Source organism: Moschus berezovskii, chromosome 9 (assembly GCF_049115385.1).
Source record: "Moschus berezovskii isolate FMDL1 chromosome 9, NW_MosBer_1.0, whole genome shotgun sequence".
NCBI lineage: Eukaryota > Metazoa > Chordata > Mammalia > Artiodactyla > Moschidae > Moschus > Moschus berezovskii.
In genome coordinates, this window is record NC_142468.1 from 107,007,162 (window position 1) to 107,022,001 (window position 14,840).

At 49.7% G+C, this 14,840-nt stretch overlaps 2 protein-coding genes across 2 annotated transcripts; one reads left to right on the plus strand and one right to left on the minus strand.

Annotated features, from left to right (window-relative positions):
• Positions 1 to 426: 426 nt before the first annotated feature.
• On the minus strand, positions 427 to 10,473 carry NUTM1 (NUT midline carcinoma family member 1). Its single transcript, XM_055437222.2, has 7 exons — positions 10,458 to 10,473; positions 8,138 to 8,846; positions 5,215 to 5,343; positions 3,957 to 4,096; positions 3,201 to 3,484; positions 2,855 to 2,971; positions 427 to 2,506 (listed from the first exon to the last, which is right to left on the minus strand). The coding sequence occupies exons 1-7, from the start codon at positions 10,471 to 10,473 to the stop codon at positions 512 to 514; spliced, it is 3,390 nt and encodes a 1,129-aa protein (XP_055293197.2). The 3' UTR covers positions 427 to 511.
• A 1,750-nt stretch (positions 10,474 to 12,223) lies between these two features.
• Positions 12,224 to 13,334, plus strand: NOP10 (NOP10 ribonucleoprotein). Its single transcript, XM_088840134.1, has 2 exons — positions 12,224 to 12,363; positions 12,945 to 13,334. The coding sequence occupies exons 1-2, from the start codon at positions 12,310 to 12,312 to the stop codon at positions 13,083 to 13,085; spliced, it is 195 nt and encodes a 64-aa protein (XP_088696260.1). The 5' UTR covers positions 12,224 to 12,309; the 3' UTR covers positions 13,086 to 13,334.
• Positions 13,335 to 14,840: the final 1,506 nt, after the last annotated feature.

The following is a 14,840-nucleotide window of genomic DNA, read 5'->3' on the forward strand; positions in this document are numbered from 1 at the left end:
GCAGTTTTCCATCTAGGGACTTCTAAGGGAGACACATCATGGCAGAATGTCCAGAGAAGCCCTCCCAACACCACATCCAGGCTTCTGATGAGGAAGGAATAAAGTAATCACAGGACCCTTAGCACCAGGTTCATCAGGATACCTCAGTAAGGCTGGAGGCTGGAAAGCCATCTGGATCCATCAAATCTGAGGCTGCCCCACCTCCTTTCTCCTTTTCAGCATCTCACCCCATCTAGCAGCAAAGAAGTGAGGGCACATGGAGAACATTTTCCAACAACAAAATCTTTATTTTTTTTTCTCATACAACTTCCAAAGGTGTTTCCTCCAACCTCACCCAGGGGACCACCTCCTACTTAGCCAGCACGACACCCCTCTGCCCCAGGCGCAAAACAACAGAGCTGAGAGCAAGTATCTGGTGTCTGTTCACAGGCTGCCAGGGAGAGATAGTCTACTCTGGGGGGGCCCCCACCCACAGGGATTGGCAGGTGGGACAGGATGTTCTGGCTGCCCCCTAGTGGCTGCGACGACGTTTCTTCCTCCTGCTCTTGGAGAAACCATCATGCTTTCTTTTACGAGGCTGTGAGGTGCGAATCACTCCCAGAGTCACTGGTTTCTCCCCAGGCGCCCCAGGTTCATCTCCCCGTAAAGGCCTCTTGACTGGTCCTCCAACTAGGGCTTGCTTCCCAGACTTGGCAGCAGGAAGCTGGCCGAGGCCTGTTGCCTTAGGAGCAAGGGAGTGCGATGCTCTCTGGGTCCCCTGAGGATGCCCTGAGGCGAGCAAGCCTGAAGTAGGGTGAGAACTGAGGGGAAGCCCCCTCGGCGAGAGGCTAAGTTTAGAGGCTAAGAGGTAGGCAAAGTTGGAGAGCTCCTTGTCTTCCTCCTCGGCTTTGGCCCCATCTGCTGAACTGCATGCTTCAGTAACAGGAGAGGCTTCTCTTGCAACTAAGGCATCCCTGGTTCCCCAGCTGGGGGAAGTGCTTCTAAGGCCCTGGTGAGGAGGTATTGATTTGGGGTTCCCATGGCCAGAAGATTCTTGATCCCCTGATAAGGGAGCAAGGTCTTTAGGCTCAGATAAATCAGTATTCTCCCTGCCTTCTCCTTGGGGGTCATAAGAATTAAAACTTAGCGGGCAAATATCCTCGCTGACCCCCAGCTGGAGGCCACAGGTATCCCTGATGTCTAGTATGTTGACATACGTGGTTTCCAACAGAGGAGAAATGGAATTGCCACTGCTCCCTGCCTCTGGGCTGGCCTCAGGAAAGGAGGAGGTGTCCTGGGTCCCCAGGATAAGGATACTGCCTTGACTTGCAGGCAGGAGGGTTTCTTTAGAAGCCCCCAGTGTAGAGGCCCCAATTCTGCTTTCTAGCAAAGGGGGGCAATCTTCAGACCACAGATCACGAGGATCCTGCAGAGTCCCAGGGCTCTGTGCCGTGTCCTTTCTAGGCCTCGAGGCCGGGCTATTGGCCGTCTGAGGTTCCAACAGGCCACAATAGCTTCTCTCTTCTAGGGCAAGTGTGGCATCTGTGTCTCCACAGGGAACTGCACTGCTTCCCACGTCCCCAGGTGCCAGGGCTTCTCTGGGGCCTGGGGAAATTCTGCTTCTAGAGCCCAATGCCTGGCCACCACCCTGAGCCTCAGTTACACATTCCTCCTCGTGGAGGTTCTCTACGACCTCCTCGATCTGTAAGGGCAACTCCAAGCCTACAGCATCCATCTCACTGCTGAGCCACAGCCTCGGGCTAAGAGAAGCCCCAGCCTCATCCCTATTCCCAGCTGCTCTAGGTGAAGGGTTCTGATCATAACTCTGAACTGCGGGGAGACCACTGTCATCTCCCCACGTGGCCTCTGAAGAGCCTTTCTGGGACAATACTGATGGCTCCATGCTCTGAGGAGCCACTCCAAGAGCCTCTACCTCTTGTCCTGGGGGCAGCCCCAGGGTCTGCTTTTCTAACCCCTGTCCTTGCAGAGGAGCCAGCCCTGCAAGTCCAACATCCAAACTAGGAATGGGCTGTAGCTGGGGGCCTTCCTGCCAGCGAAGGGGCAGAGTCTCGGAAGTCCTGTCAGTGCCCAGGGAGTACCCAGGGGACCCAGCACCTCCCAGGAGGTCATCCTGCGGTGGGGATATCTGGTTTGAAACTTCCCCAGACCCTCTTCTCTCTATACTCGGGGGCCCTTGAGTTCCCTGGGGAGCTACAAGTTCTAGCTGCAGGCCCCAGCTGCTGGGAGATGGTAGGGTGTTCCCATCCCTGCCCATCACCCTCAGGCCATGTAGGGCCCGCTCCTGCCCACCAGACACTTCTCTTGCCCGCTTTCCGAGAGAAGCAGCCTTTCCAAGGCGGAGGGAGCACCCAGCCCCCCGAGGCCCAGGTGAGGGCCGAAGCCGCCCACCCCCATCTTCATCCTCATCAGAAATAGAAGGACTTGAATCTGACTGGGCTCCATTGCAACTTGGAGGTGCCTCGGCATCCTCCTCCTCTTCCAAGGCCAGGAGTCGCTTCTGGACCAGCTGGAAGGAGAATGGACAAATATTGTTCTATACATAGTTGTGAGAAGGGGTAGCAGGCCGGGTGGGAGGAGACGGTATTTAGGCAGGACAGGGGATACAAGTAAGTGGCTTAAGTGATGGTATCAAAGCCAGGTACCACCGCTCTTTTTCTCCACCTTATTGGGTCTTATTCTGCAATGCCGTTAGCCCTAAACTCCCCTTTTCCATGGTCCCTCGTCTGCTTGTTCTACACCCAAAGCTGGATGCTAAAGCTGTCCCTCTCCAGAAGCTGCATCATCCAACACAGTGTAAGGTTAGACGAAGCCACATAAGTTTTTCATTCTGATATTCTCTACCTCCCAGGTTTACCTGGGCAAGACTGAGTCCTTCTTCTTGTTCCAGCTCCTCAACTAAGGCCAAGGGATCCCTCTGTTGTTCTGGGGACAGCAGATCTGCCAAAAACTGAGGGTGAATGACAGCTTCCACCTGGGGAACAGAAGTGAAAGTGATGGGAGTCATTGAGAGGAGGTAACATGAAACAAGAGGCACCCTCCCACTCACCACCCTCTACCTGGGTGGCTGGAAACCACCAGCTACACACTTTCCTCAGCACTGAAGAGAGTCTAGTTCCCAAAGGCCTCGGGCAAAACCATAGATCTTCCCTGGAGTTCCCACCCCGGATCTGCTAGAAACCATACCCCTTGGGCAAGCCCACCTTGGAGACAAAGACGTCCTGAGAACACAGCTCATTGATATAGCTCAGAAGACCAGCATCTGGATATATCCCTTCCTCCTGCTGCTGTTCTTGCTCTTCCTGTCTCCCATCTGACTCCTCATTGGCCAAGTGGTTCCCCACCAGCCCTTCCATGATGTCGGCGTACTCTTTCACCGCTTCTGATGGGATCTCCTTGGGAGCCTCAGGGGCCGGAGGCCTCTGGGTTTTGCGCTGCCGCCGGCGGGGAGCCCGTGCTTTGGAGGCCGCCTTCTTGGGAATGTACACTGAGGGGCGAGGCGGGAAGCAGAAACGGGAAGCAGTGCTGAGACCTCGGCTCCTGCCTCCCACCCCCTCCCACCCCAACTCCCTGCTTCTAAGGGCAGTGACCTGGGCACACTGAGATGGGTCCAGAGTGGATTTGGCTGACCTGACAACAGTACCAGTCAGGGGAGAAAACTTAGGAGCTGGAGGGTCTGAGAATCTGGAGGAGGACTCTCAGAACCCCTGAAATTCCAAAAAGCCCCCTGGTCCAGCGCTCAGTTGTTAGGCAGATGAGGCATCGTGTGCCTCAATTACAGTCTCAGTGACAGGGTTGGTTTACTTGGCCAAGATCAACATCCAGTTTGGCACAAAGGGAACTTCGCCTGTCCTGTCTGGAACATCACCTGCCACTCCCTGGATGGAAGTGACGGGTTTCTGTGTGACTCCCTCTGAGCTCCTGGCCCATGGGCTCCTGCTGGCATTGGGTGGCCTTACCTGGCTGCTGGCAAACCTCAGGGACAGGTGGTCCTGGAGGATCAAGCTTCAGAGGGGCTGCAGGAGGCAGGCTCTGGGGCCCACTCATCAGTTGTGTGTTCTGAATCTGCATCTCCTCCTCAGCCTCAAACTCCATGAACCTGCAGGGGGTGCAGAAGGCCCAGGCAGTGCTGAGAAGACCGTGATTCATTAAAAACCCAGGGGACCTGCTCACAGACGGCCGAATGAATAACAGTTCTGGAAGACCCTCACAAGGTCACCACATGGCCCCTCTCCCTGCAGTTGTCACTTAGAAAGCTTATTAAGAAACTACTCTTAATAAAAAGAAAAGAATCTAGAGCTTGTAAGTAAGCTTTACAGGACAGAATCATGGCTTTTTCATACCCTATCCCACTCAACATCGAGGGTATTCAGATTAATAACGGCTTGTGAGTTCAGTCAGGCCGCACCTGGCAAGATCCTCTCCTCAAGGCCTCATCTGCCCGTTCCTGCAACCATAAAGAATGGCTGTGTTCCTGAAGCAGAGCCTGAGTTGCAATTCAAGGAAGTTCCCACTAGGAGGCAGTGCTGTGACCCAGGAGGCCTGAGGCTGGGACTGGGGTCCCAGAAGGGTCAATCTAGGAAGTCTGGGTCCAGAAGATTCCAGGGAGAAAGTGATAGCCAAGCTTGGAGGATAGGGTTCATTTTCCTGAGTTACTTTTTTAACCAAGGAGATTATCATGGAGGAATTGGGGATATGAGCCAGAAGACCACCCTGGACATCCAGGACCTTCCCCGGACAAACCTCCTCAAGAAAAAGCCCTTCCCTGAGGCAATGGGCTAAATGATTCCTGTGCCACTGTTTCCACAGGAGTGGTGACCCCAAGGTGCTACCTAGTCAGTGAGGTGGAAAGAACCTCCTAGTAGGACTTAAACCTCTTTATCACTAGGTTCCCTTCAGCATGGGATTTTTATACCAATTGGGATCCAATCCCGTCCTAAGGGCTTCAATATCAAAGCCTCTACATAACTCAAGATCTGGAGAAGGGAAAGCTTCCAAGAGGAGATAGGACAGAAAAGTCCCAAGAGTCAAAGATGGTGGGAGAAGCAGTGAGCATCCAGGAGACCGTCTGCTAGTCTATACCCCTCCTCCAGCATCCCTTATGATAACCACCCACAGCCCAGACCCAAGCCTCTCTTACCTGCCCTCAGCCACACAGTACCACCACCACCACCACCACCCCCGTCCCCAGGGAGGATGAGGGTTGCTGGGACTCACTTTTCTGCCATCTCATAAAAGATCATCCGGTCGAAGTTGCTAGTACGCTCCCACTCCTGCACAGCCCTTGGCAGTCCTTCCTCCAGAGTCATCGTGGGCTTCAGCCGGGCCAGGGAACGAAGCACTGGGCTAAAACCCCCACTGGGTCAGTCACAGTCTGCAAGTGTACCCGCCACCCACCTGCCCTGACCCCCTCCTCAGTGCCCACCCCCTGCCCCTCATCAGATCAGGCATCTCCAGGTCCCTGTCACATCCCACTGTGGATCAGACTCCAGCTCCCCAACCTTCAGCCAGCTGTTTACCACACTGGTCTTTCTTCCCACTGAAATTTACAATCCTCACAGAAAATCAGACAGTTCATCTCCCCATCTTTTAAAATCAACCACCTTGAATTCTCACAGTACTATCTTCAACCAAACACAAGGAAGAAAGCACTCAGGTTATTCATTGTAAAGTAAGCTGAACCCTGCCCAAAGGCTCTTACATTTCCAAAAAAAAAAAAAAAGGCACTCACTAACCCAAATGAATCTAATTAAAGGCTGTGGGGTGTTTTTACTTGTTGCTTTTTAAGCGTTTTTTGCCTCCAGGATACCCCTCACAATCAAATATCAATACTCTTTGAGCTCTTTGTGATTTATTTTTGCCTTTCTGACTTCCTGTGAATCCTCAATCATTATTGTGCCTAGAATCACCCGGGGAAGTTTGTTATAAACATGGATCCCAGCGCCCCCAGAATCACAGGACTGAGCATTTTACCAGCCTCCCGGGTGACCGTAGCAGAGGGCCTGGTCCGGAGACCCTGCCCAGAGCCCCCGAACGTAGGGAACAGAAACAGGCCAGGAGTTAGAAATTCAGATTCCCAGGCTCTAAGACACCCAGAGCTGTCTGGAGAAAGCAGAGAGTGATCTACACCAAGGACTTTGGGGGAGCCTTTTGAATAATTCATTCCAGAGTCAGGAAGGAAAGGGAGATTCCCTTAGGGGTTCAGCCACTGGAGGAACATGATGTTCATTTTTTTTCCAAGTCCAGTAAAAGATGTGTGTGTTAAGTCATTTCAGTCATGTCCAACTCTTTGCAACCCCACAGACTGTAGCCAACCATGTTCCTCTGTCCATGGGATTCTCCAGGCAATAATACTGGGATGGATTGGATTCCCTTCTCCAGAGGATCTTCCCAACCCAGAGATTGAACCCTAAACTCAGATCTCCTGCTTTAGCAGGTGGGTTCTTTACCACTAGTGCCACCTGAGAAGCCCAAAGGTTTAAGTGCGGGAGGTGGCATATTGTTATATGATGGTTCACACAAAATGTTGAGACTGCAGTGCAGTTGAGAAAGGCAGAGTTCTTAGTGGGAAGAAGAGAAAATTCCCCAGGTGGTTAATGACTTTGCTTTATAAACATTAACGGCCCAGTGACCCTGGGCTCCCAGGCCAAGCATCCACTCCGCATAGACATTCTGGCCTTTTGTGAGTTCTTTTTCTCTTCTAGATTGCCTTTTTATAATAACAATAACAACAACAATAGCAGCCGCCATTTGATGAGGCATTCTCTGTGCTAGGCACTCTGCTAAGCATTTCACATACAGTAACTCATTTCATCTCAGCAACTTTCTGAGGTAAGTAACCATCCCCTTTCTAGATGAGAAAACTGAGAGCAGAGGAACTAGTGCCAGGGCCCAGGGTGACACACCTAGCAAGTGGCGGGGCCCAGCCCTCGACCAATGCGTGGGCTCTAGACCAAGCATTAGCCTCTCAGTCATGTGTGACTTTTTGACCCCACGGACTGCAGCCCGCCAGGCTTCTCTGTCCATGGAATTCTCCAGGCAAGAATACTGGAGTGGGTTGCCATTTCCTCCTGCACGGATTGAACCCAGGTCTCCTGCATTGGAGGTGGATCATTTACCATCTGAGCCAGCAGGGGAGCCCAAGTGAGCTCTGCCACTTCCCTTGACTTGACTTCTATTTCAACCTGACTTCTCCTAATAAAACAGGAAGCTGTATGTGGAATTCCCTGGTAGTCCAGTGGCTAGGACTTGGCCCTTTCATTGCTGTGGGTCCCGGTTCAATCCCTCGATGGGGATCTAAGATTCCCACAAGCTGCTAGGCATGGCCCCAAACCCTGAAACAAAACAGGAGAGTAGATAGGGTGGCACATGAGCTCCTTCGCCTGGCACCACACCATCCTCTCCTCCCTGAGCACTCCTCATCTGAGTCGGTTTGGACAGTTCAACTCCATGTCAAAAGATAATTAAGGGCTTCCCTGGTAGCTCAGTGGTAAAGAATCTGCCTGCGGATGGAGGAGACACGGCTCAGTCCCTGATCTGGGAAGATCCCACATGCCTCGAGTCAACTAGGGCCTGATTGCCACAACTATTGCGCTGTGCTCAAGAGCCCAGGAGCCGCAAATAATGAGACCGGCCCGCTCTAGAGCCCGTGCTCTGCAACAGGAAAAGCCACAGCAGCGAGAGGCCTGAGCACCACAACTGGAGAGTGGCCCCTGCTCACTGCGGCTAGAGAATAGCTCTCGCAGCAACGAGGACCCAGCAGGGGCCAAAATAAATAATATATATTTTTAAAAGGTAGTAAAATAGCACAAGAGGGCCCTGGCACTCCTTATCAGAGACCTGTGTTCCAATCACGCTCTGAGCATTAGCCTTCTCAACCATAAATGAGGATGACCAGAAAAATGCCTGCCTGAACGTGTAGGATTGTGAAGATCACTTGAAAGAAGACACCTGAGGCTTATTATCCTCTGGCACATGGGTAAAGAGGTTTGTTGCATTGCTATTTTAATTCTCATAGCATCTTCATCACCCTCACGACCTGCCCTCAAGTATCCCTAAATAGCCTAACCACTTTGTCCATCCCCAAACCCTCCTCACTTAAAAGCCTCTAGGATAATGAATCTTCGGTCTCCCCACTTACATAAGAAAGCAGGAAAGGGCTTCTGCATCAGGACTCTGGGATAAGTGCCTTCGCGCCAAGGCTTTGTAGCGCTGCCAGCGCCGGAAGTTCTCATACACACCCTTGGATGTATAGGAGAGGTCACCCAGTGAGGGCTTGGGGCGGGTGGCCGTAGAACCTCCTTCCCCGGTTGTCCCTTGTGGCCCTGGCCAAGCCTTTTCTGGGGGTACGATGGGGGCCAGTTGGGCAGCTGGTGGTGGAGCCTGAGCAGGAAGGCATGGGACACCCTCCTGGTTCAGCCCAACAGCCTTAGTGGGCAGAAGGGTCTTCACATTAGAGGCTGTCAGGAGCCCGGGGGCAGGACTTTCAGGACCCCCGCAGCAAGCGCCAGTGGCAATCCAACTGAGGGCGGTCTGAGTTAGGATAAAGTTCTGAGTCTGAGAGGGCTCAGCTGACCCCGCTTCTGTCTTGACTTTGACAATGACTTTGCCAGTTCCGGCTCCACTGGGGACAGGGCCCCCATCCCCGGTCACCAACAATGGGCTGGGGAAAGCAGAGAGCACCAGAGGGTTGCCTGGAGAGAATGCTGAAGGCACAGGGGCCTGAGAGGGCGGCTCCCATGGTGGTGGGTCTGGTGGGCCAGGAGCAGGTTGGGGGAAGGTAAGTGCAGCAAAAGGAGACAGGGCGCTGCCAGGATTCATGGTCATGTCCGATCCTGGCAATGCAGATGCTGTAGAGACAAAAAGAGAGGACAGAGTAGCAGAGAAAGAGACCAAGAGCTAGGTCATCTGAGTTCAACTCTCATCCCTGAAGAAGCAGAGCACTGATTCTCAGCAAGTGAATGAGTGGGAACGCGTATATTTGCAAATGTCCCCCAAGTGTCTCTGATGTCCCTTACTCCCTGTTGAGAATGACTGCACTATGGAAGCTGCAGTGACCTTGGACCCAGGAGCTCATACTCCATAACATATCCATCATACAGGTACATTCCAAACACGTTCAAGCCACCTGGACCCTGCTCCCAGCTTCTCTGTGGTCCCTGCCACCACTCACAGAAGCACTCTTCCCAGGAGGGGACGTGTGGGTTAGAGGTTTGGTTCCCAGAAATTTTGTTACTTAACAGCCAGGAATGACTAGAGATAAGAGCCAGGAAATGGGTAAAGGGAGGGCGGTGTGGGGAGGGAGGTTTCCAGAGCTTTAAGTAGATGCTGTACATACTAAAATGTTATCTGTGATTCTTCTGCTTGAAACTCCTAATGTCAGAAATATAGGATCCACTTTTGAAAGGCACTGACCATGAAGTCTGAGACACAGTTCAGGGGCTATGTGGACTCTAGTCAAAGAGACCAAGGATAAATATATTAAAATGTGTACTTAATCAGGACATGTGTCTCCTAGGACTTTCAATAATAATAGATCATCTGCCTAATTTGAGGTTGCTCTCCTCCGCCTCTTAGATAGATTATTCTGCTGGCAAATTAACAACGTTCAGCTTCTGCTGCTTCCTGACCATTGAAGGAGACAGGGAATACGAGCAAACTCTTCACCTCAGGCACAGAGCAGAGGACCAGCAATACTCCCTGATGAACGGAACACAGTGAAATGGGTCTGAGGCCTGAGTTCCACAAAAGGCAGAAAGTCAGAGCGTCTCAGGGAAGCCCCAGTCATCATCTCTGCTGGAGTGACCCACCTCCCCTGACCCTGGGAAAGCAAGGAAAACTGCTCCCCACACTAAAAGAGAAGCCCTCGCTGGGGCTGGAAGGAGCCAGGAGGCTCTGAGAGGCACTTACTGCACCTCCTCATCTAGTTTCCGGGAGGGCAGTTCTCGATGGACTTGGCAACAGATGGCCCCACTGAAGAGTTTTCCAGACAAGGCTTCCACTCCCTACACCCAGGAAGATTGAGAGTGGCCCCAGATCAGTTCTCTCAGGGCAAAATTCTAGAGCAGCCTCCAATTGCCTAAAGAAGACAGCAGAACTTGGGCCTTCCCCTGGAAACCCTCTGTGTCCCTCGTACCACACACATCCCTGCCCCTGCCACACAAACACATGTTGAAGGTATCCCTCTTCCAGAGAAGCAAGCTGCTAACTACCACCCCTTCTCTCCACTCAGCACTTTCCTCAGAGGTGCTCTGATCTGCACCCAGGAGGCCCCCTGCCTTCCCCAACCCCTAATATTAACAGCACCATCTCCTCCCCCAGTGTGATGCCTCTTGTGGTATCTGGTATTCTCACATCCCTCTAGGTCAGCCCAGAGAGCTCGTCCCCAGGTAAAGTGTAAAGTTTTGAATCTCCAAGGAGGGAGCTGGTGGCAGGGGACCCTCCCCGACAGGAAGACTCACCTCCTTCTGAAGACATCGTCTCAGGTTTGGGCACTAACTGTGGCTGTCTGGAAGCCTCCAGAATGAGACAGGCAGGTCCAGGACCCAGAGAGTAACCTCCAGTAGAAACACAGGGATCCAAGGAAGGGAGGGTAAAGATCAGATCAAAACAGAACTAGAATCTAGAACTCAAGGCATTCTACAGTGGGGGGAGGGAAGGGGGAAATGGGGTGAGGTTAGGGAGATACTCCACAAAGGACTCTGGTATGTAGGCAGTAACCAGGAATTCCCTCCAAACCAGAGTATGGCGACACAATTGTGTATCTCTTCAGGACAACTTGCAAATTATTTCTCAGATTCCCAACCACATAGTTTTACATCTTGGTTCCCTATACACTTCTTCACCAATGTATCTAGTTTTGTGCCTTTCAATTCCACCCAGCTTTGTACCTGACTTCCTGTTAACAGTAGACTGTCGCAAACTCTTGACAATTCAATGTTTGCTGTATTTTCTAAACCAAAATCAGAGCACATAGTCTGTATATTTAAGGATCAAGGGAACAGAAGGTTTCAAATTAGGGTTGTCTCACAATATCAAGGGTGCTGATTTGCTGTATGCATATCATTTCCTTAGAAAGCTGTTTTGCAGTTCCCAAATAGACTCTTACCATCACCTCTGCAGTCCACAGAAGGCTCGGCCTTACCCTGGGCTAAAAAGCTTCCCACTTAATCAAAAACTTCCACTCAGTAAAATTCCAAGGCCCAAAAGTCTTTTTTGTTTGTTTGTTAAATTATTTTTGTGGTTTTAAATTTTGTTAAATAATTTTAATTTTTAAAATGGGTAGTATATCAGGACCGTTCAAAAGTCAAACTATTTAAAATGTACTACACAGGAAGTCCCCCTCCACTCCTTCTGGAACCAAGTTGAGCTCTTTATGCCAGAGAAAACCGGATTTATTCTGGATCCTCACTGAGATATTTTATACAACTACAAGCAAACACAAACTATACTTAAAAAAAAAGAAAACCAAAAAAACAACTTTAAGGTTTTTCTGGTTATAAAGCTAACATGTCTTCCAACGTTTTTCGCCATTATAAATCATACCGCAATGATCGCCTCGGTTAATGATATCTGGGTTCCAATTTTCATATCTTTAAACCAGAATCCTATAAAGAGAATTTGTACGTTCTTTTAAAAATTCGCCATACCTCTAAGAGGCGCATCTTATTACGCTATTATTAGCTACTCACCACTACAGAGTTGAATTTGTGGTAGAGACCTGAGTTTGAATCTTGGGTCGACCACTAAAATATGCTTCACTGGTTTCGTAAGATAACTTCACGCTCTTTTCGCTGTGCAGAATATGGAATACCCATCGTGCATTTTTACCGCCAATGTTTGAAACAGGGCGAGAGAACCGGATGTAAAATAGGGGAAGGAAGAAAATCTTCTTTCTTTCCTAAATTAAAGGAAGCTCTGGATCCTGGAGCTTTTAGTTCCGTAGGTGCTAGAAACTCATTGCCTCTGAAATGGGTGTGCATCTTGAGATAAAAACAGGATACTATTCAGTTATGTTTAATCTATATCCATCCCTACCCCCCTCTCTCCCCAGCAGTACCAGCACACAGTGGGCACACTGCACGTGTCTTACAACTCCTGCAAGATTGCAACTGGGTTGCAACTGGTCAATTTCTGCGCTAGTGCGCCTCCTTCTGTCCCGCTAGAGAAAAGTCTAAATAAACTGGACTACATTTCCCGGCGTGCTTTCAGAGCGAGACTTCCGGCTGTACAGGAAGGAAATTGACCAACACGTGAGGCCTTCAGTTAGAGGCAGGTGCGGACAGAATTGGAACGTCCTGACTTAGTGTGATCATGTTTCTCCAGTATTACCTCAACGAGCAAGGAGAGCGGGTCTACACGCTGAAGGTGAGAAGGGTAAACGGGCTGGATTTGAGCTTAGCGATGCATGTCATTGGAAGGAGCCGTCGAGAGAGTTCTCTAGCTGCTTGGGCGGGGGCGGGGGCGGGGGCGGGGGCGGGGGCGGGACTAGAAACTCCAGAAGCCGCGCGTGGTTTGTATTAATGGAAGCAGAAATGGGTGGCTTCTAGATCTTAAGGTCGCGTCTTCTGTCATGTTTACCGTTTTTGCGCGGCCCCCTGGTGTTGAAGCTGAAACTCCAAGATGTTGGCCACCTGATGCGAAGAGCTGACTCATTTGAAAAGATCCTGATGCTGGGAAAGATTGGGGGCAGGAGGAGAAGGGGAAGACAGGGTGAGATGGTTGGATGTCATCACCGACTCTGTGGTCATGGGTTTGGGTGGACTCCGGCAGTTGGTGATGGACAGGAAGGCCTGGTGTGCTGCGGTTCATGGGGTCGCAAAGAGTCGGACACGACTGAGCGACTGAATTGAACTCCCCATCACAGCCTCCATCTCCCTTTTGAGGCCAGGGATTGAGTTTTTCCACTACAGTGCTGAGATTATGTTCTTTCTTTCCTCCTCGAGCAGAAACTTGATCCTATGGGACAGCAGACGTGCTCGGCCCACCCTGCTCGATTCTCCCCAGACGACAAATACTCTCGACACCGAATCACCATCAAGAAACGCTTCAAGGTGCTCATGACCCAGCAGCCGCGCCCCGTCCTCTGAGGATGTCTTAACATTTCATGTGTCTTCTGCTGCCTGCCTGCCAGCCCCCAAGAGACTTTCTGCAGCCAGGCTCTTAAGTTTGTGAGCCTGGAAGCTTGCTCGACTCTTGCTCCTCGAATCCGGTCTCATCTTTTGCTTTGATCATGCTTGTTGTGAAGCAGTCATGGTAGCATCCCCGATCAAGGGGAGATATTTGAATCTTTTCGTGCTTTGAATCACTGCCAGGTTATTAAAATGATTTCAAAAAGCTGTTATTTTGTATGTTGTGGGAAGAAAGTCGTGGTTTAAAAACAAAAACGAGGGAGACGAGAGGGAAGAGTACCCCAGGATTACATCAAGACCACTTGGAAGAGAAACTTAGGTGACTGCTGTAGCAGTCGTGCTGTGCTGTGAGTCATAGTAAGGTGCTGGGGAAGGGGAAAAAAGCTTGAGAAAGACTTGCAACTGTCAGCATTCAGTGAGAAATAGCCGTGTTCTCGGTTAACTAATTTTTTGTTCCTTGAAATGAAATCTCACTCAAAATGGAAGAGTTGCTTGAAAAATAATAGCAGCTATGTGGGAGGAAGATGTTGAATTGGAAGCCAGAAAATGAGTATTCACCCCTCTGTTTATAACTGAGAAAGTCAACCTGTTTAGTTCCGTTTTTCTCATCATTTCTAAGTACTCTTCCACCTCTAAAATTGATAAGAGTTCAGTGATGGATCTTAATTCATCCAACCATTGTGAATAGGAATGCCTTTATGCATTTTTACTGCCCCTCTGGAAATATCTTGGAGGGTTTTCTTTTCATCCTGGAAGATTTCTTAGGCCATGAGCTTCTTTCATGGGGCAACCATAAACTTGTAATCCAATTTCTTCATAGCATAGGGATGATGAGGCAAAATGTATACAGGCATTCAAGAAATGATTGCTTCTTCCTCTCCTTATCAAGTCAGTTCGGTACATCCTGAGCTTATTTGTGGCCTTTGACATTGAATTGAATGTTTGCTTAGTGCCACTGTAACATACATCAGCCCAAATTTGATTTATCAAGACTGGCCCTGGAAAGGGGTAAATATGTTTCTCATTGACGCTGATGTCTGACTGTCCTAGCAGAAAAGTTCAGAATAGTTGACTGATGAGAGAAAAAAAAAAAATCTGAAGACTTGGGTCATACCTAGTTAATAAAAGACAGGATTTCCAGTTCTATTACTTATGAGAATGGTGAAATACTTATTTTCTGTCAAGTAATTTTTGGTTTCTTAGCCTCTTAAGGCTCTTAGCATTAATGAGATTGTAAAAAGTTGTCCTATCCTATTAGAGGTTAATATTTGAAGAATTGCTAGAAATTCTGTAGATGACTAGGGAAAAGGTTCTGCTAAGGAAGTGTTTAAAGAACTAACTTAAGGGGAATTCTTTGTGGTTGGTGGTCGAGTGGTTAGGACTCCCAGCTTCTGCTGCCCTTGGGGTGGGAGATCCTGCAAGCTGCTGCATGGTGTGGCTAAAAAAACAAACAAGCAAATCCTATCTTTTTTTTTTTTTTTTAATGCAGACTGATTCTGTCTTTATAAGCTACCCCAACCCGCCAAAAAAGGATTAGCATTTTCCATACTACCTACTGTGTAGACTAAAGAAAATTCAAATCGGTGTGTATATACCAAAGATTTTTTCCTTAAGAGATCTCCTAAGTATCTGAGATGTTCTCAGAAATGGGAGACTCTTTAGTATAAAGTGAATGAAAATACACTGTGGTATGAAATAAAATTCAATGTTGTA

What these genes read in the sequence shown, in the direction of transcription:
- NUTM1 (XM_055437222.2), bottom strand. An exon ending in TTTTATGAGATGGCAGAAAA is followed by an intron (nt 4,097 to 5,214) that starts GTGAGTCCCAGC and finishes CACCCCCTGCAG; the next exon opens with GTTCATGGAGTTTGAGGCTG. An exon ending in TGAGGTTTGCCAGCAGCCAG is followed by an intron (nt 3,485 to 3,956) that starts GTAAGGCCACCC and finishes CTCGCCCCTCAG; the next exon opens with TGTACATTCCCAAGAAGGCG.
- NOP10 (XM_088840134.1), top strand. Translation starts at nt 12,310, where the DNA reads ATGTTTCTCCAGTATTACCTCAACGAGCAAGGAGAGCGGGTCTACACG. An exon ending in AGCGGGTCTACACGCTGAAG is followed by an intron (nt 12,364 to 12,944) that starts GTGAGAAGGGTA and finishes CTCCTCGAGCAG; the next exon opens with AAACTTGATCCTATGGGACA.